Here is a 17,176-nt window from a genome sequence, read left to right as displayed (position 1 = left end):
ATAGGGTTTAGAAGTAGAGGCTCGTTGAAGTGTTACTCATTTAATGCTCTTCACGCTACTGATTAGAAGAGAAGGAAAGAGAAGAAAAAAGCTTTAAAGCACTCCTTTGGGAAAGTGACATTTCTCTTTTGACTGCTCCCGTTTGACACTGGTTTTACACTGGATGAAATCCAGTGCAATAATTGGTTTTGATGGTCCACTTTAGACATTCTATTAACTGTAAGCAATTTTGTAACAACATGTCAGCTAACTCTTATTAGAGTATCAGTAGAGTGTTATTAAACTGTCAGGTTAGGGTAATAAGATGACACAGTTGCAAAGTGAGTCAGTACTAGAATGTCTAAAGTTGACCATTGAAATAAAGTGTCAACAAATAATTTGATTAAAATTAAGATATTAGTTATTAAAGGGGCTATATGCGTTTTTCTGAAATTTAAACTCGCGACTGACACCTGTGGCCAAAAAACAGAACTGCTCTTCCTTTCTGCTCGCTCTCGCAACGTGCGCTCATACGTGCACACTTCACAAGTCATCTGCTGCAAGGAGGTCAACATTATGTTTACAGAGGTAAGAACAGTCAAATACATATATTGTTTGAGATAAGTGTTCTCTTATCAAAACGTCAAACGCGTAGCTGACAAAGTGATCTGAAACGTTTAACATGAACGCGCTTGACGTCACATCCGCAGACAGCGCGGGAAAAATCCGACCCGACAGAAAATAGGAAAAATAGGATACAGGCTTATAGGTGAACCCACTGTGAGCGGACAAGGTGTCAGTATGCTCAAAAAGAGATGTTTGAGTCATAAATGGTAAAAGAAAAAGGCTATTGTTATGTTTATTTTGGGGAAAAAGTTGCATATAGGCTCTTTAAAATGGGTGCTTGTTTTTTTCATTGAGATTTTTAAAAACAAATATATGTTGGACTTCCATGTGAAAAGACTAATACAGCAAAAAGTATTGGCAAGTCTGTGATTTGCTCTAACATATCACTGATGTATAATTTTTGCTTTGCAAATTAATTCTGGTTTCTTTGACAAAATATAAGAAAAATCCAAGTGCCATCTGCATGTTGTAAAATACAAATGTGTAACGAGTTTGTTATCAATAGAGTATTGATAAAAGCACAAAAAAACTAATATTTTCAGATTTAAAAAAATAGTGCCACGATAATCCACAATCAAAAGAATTTTTTTTTCCCTAAGTTTGTTTTAAATACTTATGCCATTATATTTTAGACTGCAAATTAAGGACTACATTTTAGAGCAAATTCAATCTGAAAAAGAGCCTTTAAAAGAATTAGCTACTCAGTTTGAAGCTCATTCACACTGAACTTTGATCAAGGAAGGAGGGAGAGATGTGGTTTATGAGAGAGTGTGAGATTTAGTTACACTCTAACTCTGAGAGAGAGAGTGAGATAGATAGATAGAGAGAGAGAGTTAGAGAGAGAGTGAGATAGATAGAGAGATAGAGAAGAGAGAGAGAGAGAGATAAAGAGAGAGAGAGATGTCCAGGCAGCTTGAGGGGTTGTGATTGGTTTACTGTGTGAAGCCCGGCCCCAGTCCCAGGCTCCTGTGAGTCCCTCCAGGACAGGCTGAGACCGGTTCTGTATGTGAGTGAGGTTAACATGCTGCTGCTTATGCTCTTCATCCTTCATCTTCATCTTCAGGTGCTTGTCACTGCACCTTCATCCTCCTCTGAGGAAGACGGGAGCAGCGAGAGGGATGATGGGGAACACAGTAAAGGTGAGAATATTCTGCATGTGAGCATAAAATCAGTTATGCATCCATCAGTGTCATTGTGGGTTGTGAATAATCCAAGCTAAATTCTGCTGATCTATGTTTAAGTTCGTTCATTTTCCTGGTTTTCTCCTGCTTTTTAGCAAAGTTCTGCGGTCTTTATTGAAAAGTCAGGGAAGTAAATAAAAACTCTAGAATAGCTAAAACATTCATGTCAAAGAAAAAAGCTTGACCTTTTAATATTTAATTAGTTTAAAGTGTAGTCAAATAGTCATAGTCAAGTAAAAAATATGTATACAAAAATATGAATATGCATATTCAAAAAAAATATGCATACAAAGCCACAGATGTAGCAGTTATTACTGAGAAAAACTATTTATGTGAAATTCGCAAAAACTGCAAATTATGGAAGTGAGATAGTAAATGTTGTCTCCTGCTGACTTCATCATGACTGTTGACTTTGGGAGGTTAATGGCTTTCATCCATGTGTAGCCTACATCTCTCTGAATTTAACACAACAGATGCATTCTGGGACATAGACTGATATAAAAGTTCACCTTGAAGCAATTATCACTTCAACACCAGCATGAACATATAATCAATATTTTCTTTAGCAGACTTGATGTCAATTGTACCTGGAGATCTTTATTGGTTTGTTAACCTGCCGATTATCAAGAGAAGGGTGTGTATTTATTATGGTATGTTGTCAGTTAATGTTTGATTATTGTTATCTTATTGTGAAATAGCTCATGAAGCAAGATGTCATTGATAATGAGTGAATGGAAAAATTAAAAGTGATAATTCAGCAAACAGGAAAGTCCTTCTTCCATGATCACATTGATACAGTAAATCAGAACACTGCAAATATTTAAACTCCTCCATAAAAACAAAGATGCAGTAATGAATGAAGAGAGAACATGTAATCCTCCAAGAAAGTTTTAAAGCTAACCTTTTGTGCTATGAGTTTCGTGAGTGTCGTCACATTCATCACATATTCCTGGATGGTTTGTGGTTTCTTGTGGTTGGAGAGCATTTGGTCTACGTGCCGCTCCGAGTGTACCAGCGTCTCCAACTCATCGCTTCCCGTACAGACATTCTGACACAAACCTGACAAACTAGAACAATCCAAAATAAGAGGGATATTTTTGGGTTTGATCCTGTTCAAAAGTGGCTACCTGCTGGATAATCCCTGTAAGGGAAAGTGTCAGTGAACATGTGCGTGAGAGAGAATGTCTGGTCACATGAGTGAAATCTCCACCGTATTAAATCTGCATCAGTGGTCCAGGAGGTAGTCAGGAATTAAGTTAACTGTACAAATACCGCATCAGAATACAGAAAATGCTGTATATAGGAATACGGGAAAAACAAACAAATGAAGATGCCACATGAATAATAAAGAACTTAAAGGAGTAGTTCACTTTTTAAAAAACTTTTGCTGATAATTTACTCACCCCCATGTCATCCAAGATGTCCATGTCTTTCTTTCTTCAGTCGAAAAGAAATTAAGGTTTTTGATGAAAACATTCTAGGATTTTTCTCCATATAATGGACTTCATTGGGTACCAAACGGTCCAAGGTCCAAATGACAGTTTCAGTGCAGCTTCAAATGGCTTTAAACGACACCAGACGATGCATAAGGGTCTTATCTTGCGAAACGATCGGTCATTTCAAAAATAAATAAAAAAGTTTAAGTTTTATAAGCACAAATGCTCGACTTGCTCTGTTCTGTGATGCACGTTCATGACTCTCCTTACAACTCCTTACGACTCTCTTCGCGTTCGTGACTCTTCGTTCGTTGAATAAACGAAATGACTCGTAAAAAGACTCGTTCAAAATTAACAAATCTTTTTTCGAGTCATTCCGTTTAATCAACGAACGAAATGACTCGGACAAAGATTTGTTCATTTTGATGAACGAGTTCGAACAGGAGAGTCACGAACGTGCATCACAGAACAGAGCAAGGCGAGCATTTGTGCTTATAAAACTTAAACTTTTTTATTTATTTTTGTAATGACCGATCGTTTCGCAAGATAAGACCCTTACGCATCGTCTGGTGTCGTTTAAAGCCATTTGAAGCTGCACTGAAACTGTCATTTGGACCTTGGACCGTTTGGTACCCAATGAAGTCCATTATATGGAGAAAAATCCTAGAATGTTTTCATCAAAAACCTTAATTTCTTTTCGACTGAAGAAAGAAAGACATGGACATCTTGGATGACATGGGGGTGAGTAAATTATCAGCAAAAGTTTTTTAAAAAGGGAACTACTCCTTTAAATAGATTTCCAAAAAGCTATGTGCTACTGTTGTACAAGCACTGTTGAAACATATAGAACTTCATAGACACAAAGTTTGTGCCTAAATTGCATCAAATCTGACAGGTTATTGCTCCGGCCTAGTCATCCGAGAAGAGAAGAGAAGAGAAGAGAAGAGAAGAGATGCTGTAAGAGGAAGTTATTCTGATTCAAGATTACCAGGAACATGAATTTAAATCAATGATGATGTGTAATGATAAATCATTGATATGATTTGTCCATTTTGATTTCATGGTGACTTTAATGTGTCAGTTTCAAAATGAATGACAGCAAATGGCAAACATGGGCAATTAAGATATTTAATGCAATGCGAGAGTGATGTTGTTCTGAATATCAGCATCACGTCAGGTGGTTCTTTGTCTCAGTGTTGTGCATTTAATGCACACATAGCCACGGATTTGTCTTTACGTAAGCTCACAGGAGTTTGATCTAGTGCTGACCACAAAACACTCTGCACACAAAGTCATCATTATGACTTAAACTCTATGATGAGCTGATGAGCAATCTTTCATACCGACTCAGTAAAACATGGCCATGAGTGTTTTGACATCTCTGTTTTTGCAGAAAGAGCATCTGGTTTTTGAAACGCTCAGCAGTGTGGCCTTTTTTTGCTGTGGCTTGAGCGTTGAATTTGTTTAATGCATATCAGGTTCAGCGGTCACCTTAGCATCAGGCGTCTGTCCTGGAGCACATAATGCTCACATTGACTGTGCTGAATGAAGGAGGGATTGTGTGAGTGTGCTGATGTGTGTGAATAAGGAAAAGATACTGTCTTTCTGCTCACAATGACCAAACCTGTTCTAACAGTTTTTCTTCTACCTGGGCCTGGATTGCTCTGGAAGGACTCAAATAATTGTCCAAAGACTACTAATTTCTAGTAGTGCATTAGTATATTGCAGTAATAGCTGATATTATTACTGTTTCTCATAGTATTATATACACTAAAGGTAGGTTGAAAGTTTGAGTCTTCTGAGTCTTCTTCATGTATTTGCAGTGATCAAAAGTTATCAAAAGCATTTTGATTGTATTTTAAGATGAACATTTACTGGACTGAAGCAACTCAGGTTTACTTGATTATGCAGGAAACATTTTATAGAAAAATCTTGAGCAACAAATATGATCATCAGGCTTTCGGGGAAGGTTTATCTGTTCATCTCTCAATCATCGTTGTATTGCATTGCATTATATGTTTTAAAACTAGAGCTTTGATTATTAAACTAAGCCTTGAAATATCATCTTACTTAGACATATTATTGACAGATATAGAGTGACGAGTCTGATGACTGTTTTTTTATGCATTAAGTATCTGCTATACTGTTATAAAGATATTATGGATGTACATTACAAGCATCAGAATTTCCTTACTTTTTTGGCCATGTAAATATCAGCATCTGCAGCAAACTGCATATTTTTAACTGCATATTTTCCCTCTGAATAAAGTTTTTTTTCCCTCGATTATGAGCTCCATATTCTCACTATATCATAAAAGTCTGATGTATCAAATATGAGTTTCAACAAAAAACACGGATGCAATTTTTAAAATAGGTTTTTATACAATATTTAGTCTAAAGATTCATTAAAAAGGTCAATTTCAAAAACTTTATTTGTCAGGCTTTACAGGGTTAAACATATTAATGGATATTTTGATGACTCCTAATTAAAACAAATCCTACTGTACCTACAGTCAACGCTATAACTTAAAAGCATTATAATTCTGCAACCCTGATCAAGGAAGTTAAAATTTAGCATATAGACTATAAGTTTCACATATTTGATATACACATGCAGGGTGTATTTGGCTCTGTTTAAAGAGTCTGCAAGGAATCATATTTAATATTTAGAATTTAATTAATGAATTTACGTACGTGTTTTCCACCTAGTATCCGCTCTAGTGTTGTTATTATTTTTATTGACAGTGCTAGTAGTGCTACTATGACTTATTTTCAGTGATGAACAATATGTGCAAAAATCACTAGCTATACCAGCAAATAAGACAAAAATGATAACACACACACACACACACACACACACACACACACACACACACACACACACACACGCGCGCGCACGCACATTTTTAACAGTCAAGCTTTTCAAGAAAGTCTTTCTTTCCTGACATAATCTCTTTCCATTCTTCACAGGTTCTTCTCATCAGCACCAGTGGGGTTACCATGGTAAATATATGTACTATAACTGCCCACAATAACTTTTTTCCTTTCCTTTTCCTTTAAATAACTTTTAAGAGTTTTCCTTATGGTTTTGGACCTAGCTGAATTTCAAACTTACTAGCAGACTTTAGTTACAGTACTTTAATGAGTCATGACCCAGTAACACTGTAATATATAACAGTCTACAGTGAGTGAAGGGAATCGTAATTTATATTATTTTGTTTAGAAATTTTGTAGCATGTAGTTAATTTTGTAGTTATTTCATTATATTAAAGACTAGATATTTTGATCAAGTCATTTCATAACAAATGAAAAATGTAATTACAATCAAATCAGGTCAACATGGAATCACGCTACTAGTAAGTGACGTTTACTCACACTTACTAAGACTAAATAAAGAGTGAATAAAAAACATATTTAAACATATCTGAATAATGGAACCGAATGAGAGAAACCAGGTCCAACACATTGACTATGGGATGTCTCCCTCTGTCACACTGAAGACGTGTCCTCCTGCTGTTTACGCTGTGTCACACGGGAAGCTCATCTCATTAGTTTGACAAAACATCTTTAAAAAAAACACAACAAAAAACAAGTAAAAACAAAATGTCTTTTTTTTCTCTGAAAGATTAGTTAGTTTGAAGATTAATTACAGTAATTTTTACTCTGTGTGATTTTTTTGCCTCTTTATGTAGTCAGTGTCAGAAACACGGTAAACTGTATGTCCTTTCACAACCTGTGTTTCCATCATGAACATTAAGCACTGAAACTAAGCGTTTCAGTTCATTGTTTTCTGTGTTTCTCTTGAATGTGAGCACTGTAAGCAAGGTGTTCAGGCTAAGCTTGCAGTAGCTACTCAAGTTCTTAGCAATATATTATGCCAATACTTTACTGTTTGCTGCTTTTATTCATGTTTCTTTGTCCTTTGTCACTTTCAGTTATTTATCAATTATTCAGTTGGTTTAATGTTTGTAGACCTATTTGTTGAACTTAACAGGATTTAATCTGGTAGCATTGTGCCACTTTATTCATTTGTGAATGATAAGCATTTTCATTTTTGAAATGTATGAACTGCTTGTTTATTACACCTGTATCGCACACTAGTCACCCACCTGTATCGCACACTAATCACCCACCTGTATGGCACACTAGTCACCCACCTGTATCGCACACTAGTCACCCACCTGTATGGCACACTAATCACCCACCTGTATCGCACACTAGTCACCCACCTGTATCGCTCACTAGTCACCCACCTGTATCGCACACTAGTCACCCACCTGTATCGCACACTAGTCACCCACCTGTATCACTCACTAGTCACCCACCTGTATCGCTCACTAGTCACCCACCTGTATCGCACACTAGTCACCCACCTGTATGGCACACTAGTCACCCACCTGTATCGCACACTAGTCACCCACCTGTATGGCACACTAATCACCCACCTGTATCGCACACTAGTCACCCACCTGTATCGCTCACTAGTCACCCACCTGTATCGCACACTAGTCACCCACCTGTATCGCACACTAGTCACCCACCTGTATCACTCACTAGTCACCCACCTGTATCGCACACTAGTCACCCACCTGTATCGCTCACTAGTCACCCACCTGTATCGCACACTAATCACCCACCTGTATGGCACACTAGTCACCCATCTGTATCGCACACTAGTCACCCACCTGTATGGCACACTAATCACCCACCTGTATCGCACACTAGTCACCCACCTGTATCGCTCACTAGTCACCCACCTGTATCGCACACTAGTCACCCACCTGTATCGCACACTAGCCACCCACCTGTATCACTCACTAGTCACCCACCTGTATCGCTCACTAGTCACCCACCTGTATCGCACACTAATCACCCACCTGTATCGCTCACTAGTCACCCACCTGTATCGCTCACTAGTCACCCACCTGTATCGCACACTAGTCACCCACCTGTATCACACACTAGTCACCCACCTGTATCGCACACTAGTCACCCACCTGTATCGCACACTAGTCACCCCCCACCTGTATCGCACACTAGTCACCCACCTGTATCGCACACTAGTCACCCTCCTGTATCGCACACTAGTCACCCACCTGTATCGCACACTAGTCACCCACCTGTATCGCACACTAGTCACCCCCCACCTGTATCGCACACTAGTCACCCTCCTGTATCGCACACTAGTCACCCACCTGTATCGCACACTAGTCACCCACCTGTATCACACACTAGTCACCCACCTGTATCGCACACTAGTCACCCACCTGTATTGCTCACTAGTCACCCACCTGTATCGCTCACTAGTCACCCACCTGTATCGCACACTAGTCACCCACCTGTATCGCTCACTAGTCACCCACCTGTATCGCACACTAGTCACCCACCTGTATCGCACACTAGTCACCCACCTGTATCGCACACTAGTCAACCACCTGTATCGCACACTAGTCACCCCCCACCTGTATCGCACACTAGTCACCCACCTGTATCGCACACTAGTCACCCACCTGTATCGCTCACTAGTCACCCACCTGTATCGCACACTAGTCACCCACCTGTATCACACACTAGTCACCCACCTGTATCACTCACTAGTCACCCACCTGTATCGCACACTAGTCACCCACCTGTATCGCACACTAGTCACCCACCTGTATCGCACACTAGTCACCCTCCTGTATCGCACACTAGTCACCCACCTGTATCACACACTAGTCACCCACCTGTATCGCACACTAGTCACCCACCTATATCACACACTAGTCACCCACCTGTATCACACACTAGTCACCCACCTGTATCGCACACTAGTCACCCACCTGTATCGCTCACTAGTCACCCACCTGTATCGCTCACTAGTCACCCACCTGTATCGCACACTAGTCACCCACCTGTATCGCACACTAGTCACCCACCTGTATCGCTCATAAAGCGAACGAAAGAGCAATTTCCCAAAGTCAGTGTTTTGTACTAAATAAACCACATGAACGAGAACCTTAAAAGATTAGTTCACTTCAGTATTAAAATTTCCTCATAATTTCCTCACCCCCACGCCATCCAAGATGTTCGTGTCTTTTTTTCTTCATTCGAAAAGAAATGTTTTTTGAGGAAAACATTCCAGAATTTTTCTCCATAGTGACTTCAATGGGCTCCAACGGGTTGAAGGTCCAAATGTGAGTTTCAATGCAGCGTCAAAGTCTCGACATGATCCCAGCCGAGGAATAAGAGTCTTATCTAGACAAACCATCAGTCATTTTCTAAAACATTTATATAATTTTTAACCATAAATGTTTGTCTTTGCAAAGAAATCCTGTGTCCTGAAGAAGCTTTATCTATTACTAGTGCTTTTTTGTATTTAGTCCAATACATTTGAAAAATACTGCTATTTGTCATCAGTCTCTAAACTTTTAAATAAAGTGATATTGTTCAGGCTGTTATTAATGATTTTCATTGTCTCAGATCAGGACACATGGTCATCTGTGTTTGAAAACTGCAGTGGAAAGTCTCAGTCTCCAGTCAACATAGACACCCATAAGGTTTCCTATGACCCCAGACTCCCTCCCATTAAACTGGAGGGTTATGATCTCACCGGCTCCCCCGCTCTCACACTCATCAACAATGGACACACATGTAAGTCAAGGCTCCGTCACTCCAAACAAAAGAGTTTCAGCACGGACAAATGTCACATGTGGAACTATATTCACACCGGTACAAAACATCTCTGGAATTAAAAACAGGGACGTTTTATTTCAGCTGTCAATATATCAATGAATTAAAAAATCTCCTGTATATCTCCTATATATCCAAATATCTCCTGTGGAACAAACATTAAGATAATGAAACAGTGTGTTATAAGTATGTTGCTGCTCAACAAACAATAAGTTTATAGTAAGTAACCTAAATTTTAAACATGATATTGCAAGTTACTTTGTGTATTTTTGCTTCACCAAAACTTGTTTAAAATGAAGTCAAAGCAATTGTTGCATCACTGAGCAAAACACAATAGCTACGTTTCGTTTCAAAATGAAAAAACAGTTGAGTGAATGTATCAATGACTGTTACATGTTTCGTTCCTGAATCAGTGTTGATCAAATTTGTTGAGGGAATAATTTAGTCAAAATTCACTCATAAAGAAGGTCACTTGTTGCCAGTTGAATATTTTTACAGCTAGAGGAACAAAAGTTAAACGTTTAGCTTTAAATAATACTTACAAATACAAATACACTTAATGGACTTTACTTTATTTATTTACCAGTTGTTTTGCTGTTGATTTTGAAAGATTAAATTTCACCAAATAAAAAGCTGTCAAATGGGGATAAATCATTCATAAAACAGTTGCTTGAAATTATTTTTTGATACTTTTAAAAAACATTTTAATTTAATTTTGTGTTTAAAAAGGAAAGTAAATAATGATATAAAGTGTGACACTTTTGCCCTCGGTTGAAACCAGACTATTCTTCTGATTTGTTTCACTTCTTTGTATTGCTTTTGGTGTGAAAAGTCCACCATTTCACTGGCATATGTTGATTGTAAATCTGAATCTGAAATGCATGTTTTCATGTTCTTCTGTCAGTGCAGCTGAGCCTGCCGAGCAGCATGCGCATCGTGAGGGGATTTGATCACGTTTACGTCGCAGCCCAGCTTCACTTTCACTGGGGAACTACAGAGGTCCCTGGTTCAGAGCACACCGTAGATAACGTACATTTCCCTGCGGAGGTGAGCAGAGATGGAGGCCGTTTAATGGTCTCTATAAAATTATAGCCGCTTTCACACATGCAGCCTTTTCTGGAAAACTACAATGACCTTTTATCGTTTAGAGATCATGTTGAGAAGTGTAGACACACTGAGAAATAATACTGGTAAATCACTTCTGGCTTTTACGGGGGTGAGAAGGGATGCTCTGTGTGAACAAAGCTTACCAGTTGGAGTACTTATGAGGTCAGGACTGCTTTAGGCCAATCATAAAGTTTCCATATGGATATATGACATACACTATTACTGTTTTACACAGGTAGTGAAACTGAAGTGTTTTGCTCATTTGGGCATGTGAAGACATTTTCCACTGTTTGTAATGCGTTCACTGAAACGACAGAAAGCTGCTGTTTGTGTGAACAGCAGATAGTAGGCCTACATTTAACAGAAAAGGCAATCCAGCAATTTTAAGGCGTGAATTTTAATGTGTTAAAGTGGCTAATGTAAAGCAACAGGCAATAAGAGCAAATATCATGGCATTAATTGTTTTCCGTATGGAATTCCCAAACTGATCTCATGAGAAAACATAACTATTGAACAAGGTGATGATATCATATGAATTTATATGATGTGATCCATATGGGAAAAAAAAATTCTTCATAAATGTAAGCGTGAAGCTCCAGCCCTATAACCAGTCAATGCTGTATGTAGATCAAACAAAAATATGTAAATAGAATGATGAATTTGTGTGGATTAGCCATCAATTCACCAAAACTTAAAACAGTTATGAATTGCCATGAGATTGTGCCCACTGTCTATTTTTTATTATTATTAATAGAATGTGTTTTAAATATGTATTTTTGTTCAACATTTATTCAACTAATTTGCTGTTTTAGAATAAAATTTCATTTTCGAATTAAAAGTTAGGAAAAGAAGTTGATGCAGATTGGTGTAAAACTAATTTTGATCTAGTAAATTTGATTAACAAATTAATTGCATGTACAAAATTTTAAATGAATGCCATATTTTCTATAGTTTTCTAACCACCACACTTACTGTTACAGTTCACACATCTAGCAAATGCATTATTTTTTTGCTTGGAGTTTAGAATTTTGAGATAATTTAAAGGTGTAAAAACAAAAAAACACTGACTTACAGATGTTAATTCTAAAAGAGTTTCCACATCCCTAGTCTCCCCTATATCTCAGCTTTCTTTAACAAATTATTCCATCATTAAGTCAATTTCTCCCTAAAAATCAACATAGAAAAAGTCTGCAGATTCTTTCTTTCCTAATCATGTGATTACAAACATTGCAAATAACGTGTAGCATATTGCATAATACTACGTTACGACAATTTCCCCATTTCCCCAGATCCACGTGGTTCATTATAACTCCAAATATGCAAATCTGATTGAGGCTGCTAGTAAAGCTGATGGATTGGCAGTGTTAGGAGGATTCATAGGTGTAAGTCTTTCGACTAAAAGCTTTCTAAGTTTTCTAAAAGTTTTTGTAAAGTTTTCTAAGCAGCAGAATGTGGTTTGATTAATACCAATAACGTCTTTGCAATGTGTTTGTTAATATTTTCTTTTGACTTTTTCCTCAACAGATTGGCCTGCATGAAAATGACAACTATGAAAAGATCCTGTCTGCTTTAACAGACATCAGCATAGAAGGTAAGAAACTGGAACTAATGCCACATTTATACTGAAAAGGTGGGACAGAAATGCTCCTGAAATGGCCTTTAGATGGACTGTTTAATGCTGCTCAGAATTGACACACATCACACTTAAATTACAACTGTATTCAGAGCAGGCATCATTCGGGCCCAAGCCCTAAGGGGCGAAAACATTATTTTCAACCAAAAAAACACTTGAAACTTTGCACACACATTGGCTCTGCAGCGCACCCTTTTATATTGACTATTTTGAGTCAAAGTTATAGCGCCACCAACTGGCAGCAGGAAGTGTGCCACATTCAAAATGCTTTGAAATCACCCTCTTATTTTTTAAACTCTGTCAGAATAATGTCAAGACACAGCAGATATACAGCTGTGAAAGGATTCTTGATATCTTGAATACAGTTGTCATGGCAACGTGTCAAACTTTGTGTTTTTCGTGTTTTTGAGACAGAGTTGTCAGTCTGTAGACCTTAAAAATGGGCGTGTTAGAGGGGCTCAGTAGTGCCACCTTTTGACAAAAGTGTGTGTGTGTGTTGGGGGGGGGGGTAGTTTTACCTACAGTCACCAAACTCGGTTCATATATTGTTCTCATCAAACCAGACAACTTTCTAATTTACAGTCATTAGCTCTGACCAACAGGAAGTCAGATATTCTGTACATTTTATAATGTGGATTTCTAAATTTTTAACTACTGCTCCAAAGGGCTTCATACGATTCACACCAAACTTTCTCAACATGATGCCAATATATTGGAGATGCTAAATTGTGAACGGGTATTGGATATCTTAAACGGCGTTACCACAGCAAGGGATTAAATTATGGACAAAAATGGGAAACTGGAAGAGTCTCATTTCTTCTAAATAATAAAATATACACCATTGATTTCTATATGAAATAATACAAATAAAAAGTAAAAAACATTGTATTTTTTTATATCCAATATGATTACTGCAGGTTAAAAATATGCAGATTTCGTGCTATCTGGTTTAAATAAATAAATAAATTAAGGCCTATTTATAAACAGGGTTGAGAAAAGCCTTGTTGCTGAGAACAGAGTTTTCAGACATACTTTTATTAGCTATTGGATTTGGATATACTGTATATTTAGACATGACCAAAGACTACTTTCTGTCACAGTTTAGAATTTATTTTTGTTTAAAATTTTGTTGAATTTTCTGGCTCAGCTAACTGGTAAACAGTCTCCAACTGATCCTTTTATCTTATTCTGCCTCTGTGTGTGTGTGTGTGTGTGTGTGTGTGTGTGTGTGCGTGCGTGCGTGCGTGTGTGTGTGTGTGTGTGTGTGTGTGTGTGTGTGTGTGTGTGTGTGTGTGTGTGTGTGTGTCAGTCAGTCTATTTTATACTGTGTGGCAGTTGGGGTTCATGGTCATAGTGGCACCAGCTGCTGCAGTAAATATGGCATATATACAGTTGATAGTTGATATTGACATAGTTCTTTTATATTTACACACTTTAAATGCACATTGCCCGTCTTCGCTGCTTGCAGCTTTAGTTTAGTTTGGCTTTTATGTGGCATTGTGTCTTCACACTGAATTCTGAGCAGGCACAGAGCAGCCTTAACTTGACTGTGTGAAGATGCCTTAATATCTGTTAACAAAGAAAAGCATTGCTGATGTTTCTGGACCAAGTGGAGATGTATTATCGTCTAACCTGATCTAATGGTCTTTTTGTCAGAGTCAAACACTGAGATTCCTGGTTTTAATGTGCGCCATCTTCTGCCAAACAGCCTGGAGGGGTTTTATAGGTACGATGGGTCCCTGACGACCCCTCCGTGCTTTCAGACGGTCAGCTGGACTCTGTTCAATGACTCGATCAGAGTGTCAAGAAGACAGGTCAGGCTATTCTCACAACCTTGTCAGAAACACATGAAAGGACATTTATATGGCATTTTATTGCATAACTCATCCAAATCACTGCGTTCTTCTTTCTTCTGCTAGCTAGCGGCATTGGAGGACTCGTTGAAAACTGAACACAACAAGCTTCTGTCCAAAAATTTCAGGGCGCCACAACTTCTGCACGGGAGAAAAGTGCTGACATCTTTCCACCCGCTATCCACTACGGGAAGTATGTACAATGTACACTTTTAGATCTGTGTTACATAAAAAATGTAGATTAGTCTATAAATTCAAAAAGTAAGACTGATTAATCGCCAGTGGGACACTAGTTCTTAAGACACAGTCGTAACTTACCTGATTTTTTTCACAACTAACATTGGCCCCTAGAAGTATTTGAAGTCTTATTTATGAAAAAGGCTGAATATATTTATATTAGAAAAAAGCTACATGATCAAATTCAGCATATGATGCGTTGTAATGATTTTGTACATACATATTGTTCTGCAAAACTCTTGGCGACTGGGTTTTTGCTGTTATTGGGGTTGGAGTAGGGTTAGGGTTCATTCAAGTCAAGTCCAGTCACCTTTATTTATATAGCGCTTTTTACAATACAGTTTGTTTCAAAGCAGAGATCTTAACAGAGATAACAGGAAAATAATCTTGTAATAATATTGTTAAATATAAAATTAAGTGTCACTAAGCAAGCCAAAAGCCAATGGCGACAAAGTCGAAGAAAGGCGAAAAAGGCGAATTACAGTAGTGTCATTACATGTGATTACATGCAAGTGCTTTGAATTTATGTACGATTTATGTACACAAGTGATTAAAAACACCTAATATTAAGTGGCTCTATAGCGTTGTATCTTTTTGAACCCAACAAACATCTCTTGGTTTAATATTATTTCAAGAAATATTCAGTAATGCCATTGATTTAACTACACTGACTATCAGATGAGAACAAATTTTGAATTGAAGTGAGCTGGAAAATTACACCAATTTTGCAACATCAACACAGTTATTGAACTGAAACGAATCCACATCGAACTAAACTGAGCTGAATAATAATACTATTATCTTCTGCAGAGCTGCTTTACAGCAGAAATTAAATAAAATTTACAACATTAACACTCTTATTTTCCTGTTTTTTTACTATGAAGCTACTTTGAAACAATCTGTGTTGTATAAAGCGTTCTAGAAATAAACTTGACTAGGCTTGTAGGTTTAGTAATACTTAGTGAGGCCACTGTAGATAATAAATCATACAACATACATTGTGCTGGATTTGGCTGATATATGATTCTGTCAAATAACACATATGATTCGTAATCACATTTATCAGTGTATGTGGATTAAGTGTTGTTTTTCACAGAGGCCGGAGAAGCTCCACGGCCTGAAACACAAGACAACAATGTAATGAAAACTAGTGGAACCGAATGTAAGAATCCATCATTTACTGTAATGTGTAATGCAAACATGATTACAAATCAACTGGAGACAATTTGCTGTTTGTTGACAGGGCACATTCTGGCCATTACGTTTGGCGTTCTCTTCGCCATCACATTGCTGGTCTTCTCCATGTACACATATCGACAGCAGAAAAAGCACTCAAAGTATGTTCATGCACATCTTATTCATCACCACCTAATTTAAGACTTATGTTTTTTTTTAATAACTTTTACTGCTCTCTGCTTTTTGGACTTTACATGCTTCTCTCTGTCTCTCTACAGGTTTAAAAAAGACTCCAAGCAAAATGTTATTTATAAACCAGCTGCCAAAGACATAGATCAAACCTCTGTTACCGTAACATGAGACACATTTATTCTGAAACTTTTGTGTCTTGTTTGTTTGTTGAGGAATGAGTCTTGAACGTGAGATTTTGGAATGAATTACCCAGACAAAATCTGGTTTGCAAATTAGTAGAAGCGACTGTCTGTGATTAATCTTATAATTATGTTGTATAGTCGTATGTTGTGGTATGTTGTAGCTATGTCACTATATGTGTCGGGATATTTTTAACATACACTCTTAAAATAAAGGTTCCAAAAGGGGTTTTTGCAGTGATGCCAAAGAAGAACTAATGGAATGGAAATATTCCATGGATGTTAAAGGTTCTTTATGGAACTACAGATGGCAATAAAGAACCTTCATTTTAAGAATGTAAATGTCTAATATTGAAGGTTTTTTTTATTCATTTAGCTTTTTCTTCCAAAATGTTTGAATTTAGGAAATTAATCAGATCATAATTAATATCAAGTAAATAATATTTCATTCATCCACCCACGAAATGTATTGTGGTATTTTAAGCTTCTAAAGTCCCAGCCTACATTCACACAACCCAGACAGTGACTACTGCCTTCTGAGAGTGGACCACAAACTATGATTCACTCATTATATGCTGCGAATTTCCACACAGTCTTATGTGAAGCTGCTTGATGATTCCTGTAAGCACCAGTATTGCTTAAGATGATTAAACTTTGACATAGAAAGCTCTTCCTGTTTCTCATTTAAAGTCCATGAGTTACATTATATATGTTAAATGTATAGACAGTTATGACTGGTCATGTAAAGCATTTGTGTGTATTTCAACACAACTGTGTTGAAGACTGAATAATTATGCAATCTAAAGCACTGGGGAGGTCACAGGGTCATTTATATATTGACAGAAGGGCAGAGGTCACATGACTCTGAGATCCTAACGTGTCAAAGCAGCAAATATCAGTAACA

The 17,176-nt window shown here is 37.6% G+C and overlaps 1 protein-coding gene across 1 annotated transcript; it reads left to right on the top strand.

Moving 5' to 3' along the window:
- The first annotated feature begins 1,565 nt into the window (after positions 1–1,565).
- Positions 1,566–16,941, top strand: ca9 (carbonic anhydrase IX). Its single transcript, XM_077243338.1, has 11 exons — positions 1,566–1,745; positions 6,194–6,226; positions 9,686–9,856; positions 10,800–10,942; positions 12,292–12,384; positions 12,527–12,593; positions 14,292–14,449; positions 14,555–14,681; positions 15,822–15,887; positions 15,969–16,062; positions 16,180–16,941. Exons 1-11 carry the CDS (start codon positions 1,628–1,630, stop codon positions 16,259–16,261), a joined length of 1,152 nt encoding a protein of 383 aa, XP_077099453.1. The 5' UTR covers positions 1,566–1,627; the 3' UTR covers positions 16,262–16,941.
- The last annotated feature ends 235 nt before the right edge of the window (positions 16,942–17,176 follow it).

This window comes from Siphateles boraxobius, unplaced genomic scaffold (genome assembly GCF_051911475.1).
Source record: "Siphateles boraxobius isolate OS27281-9 unplaced genomic scaffold, OSU_SipBor_1 25, whole genome shotgun sequence".
NCBI classification, from domain to species: domain Eukaryota; kingdom Metazoa; phylum Chordata; class Actinopteri; order Cypriniformes; family Leuciscidae; genus Siphateles; species Siphateles boraxobius.
Note: the sequence above shows the minus strand (reverse complement) of the source record. Positions and strands in the feature narration are given on the sequence as shown.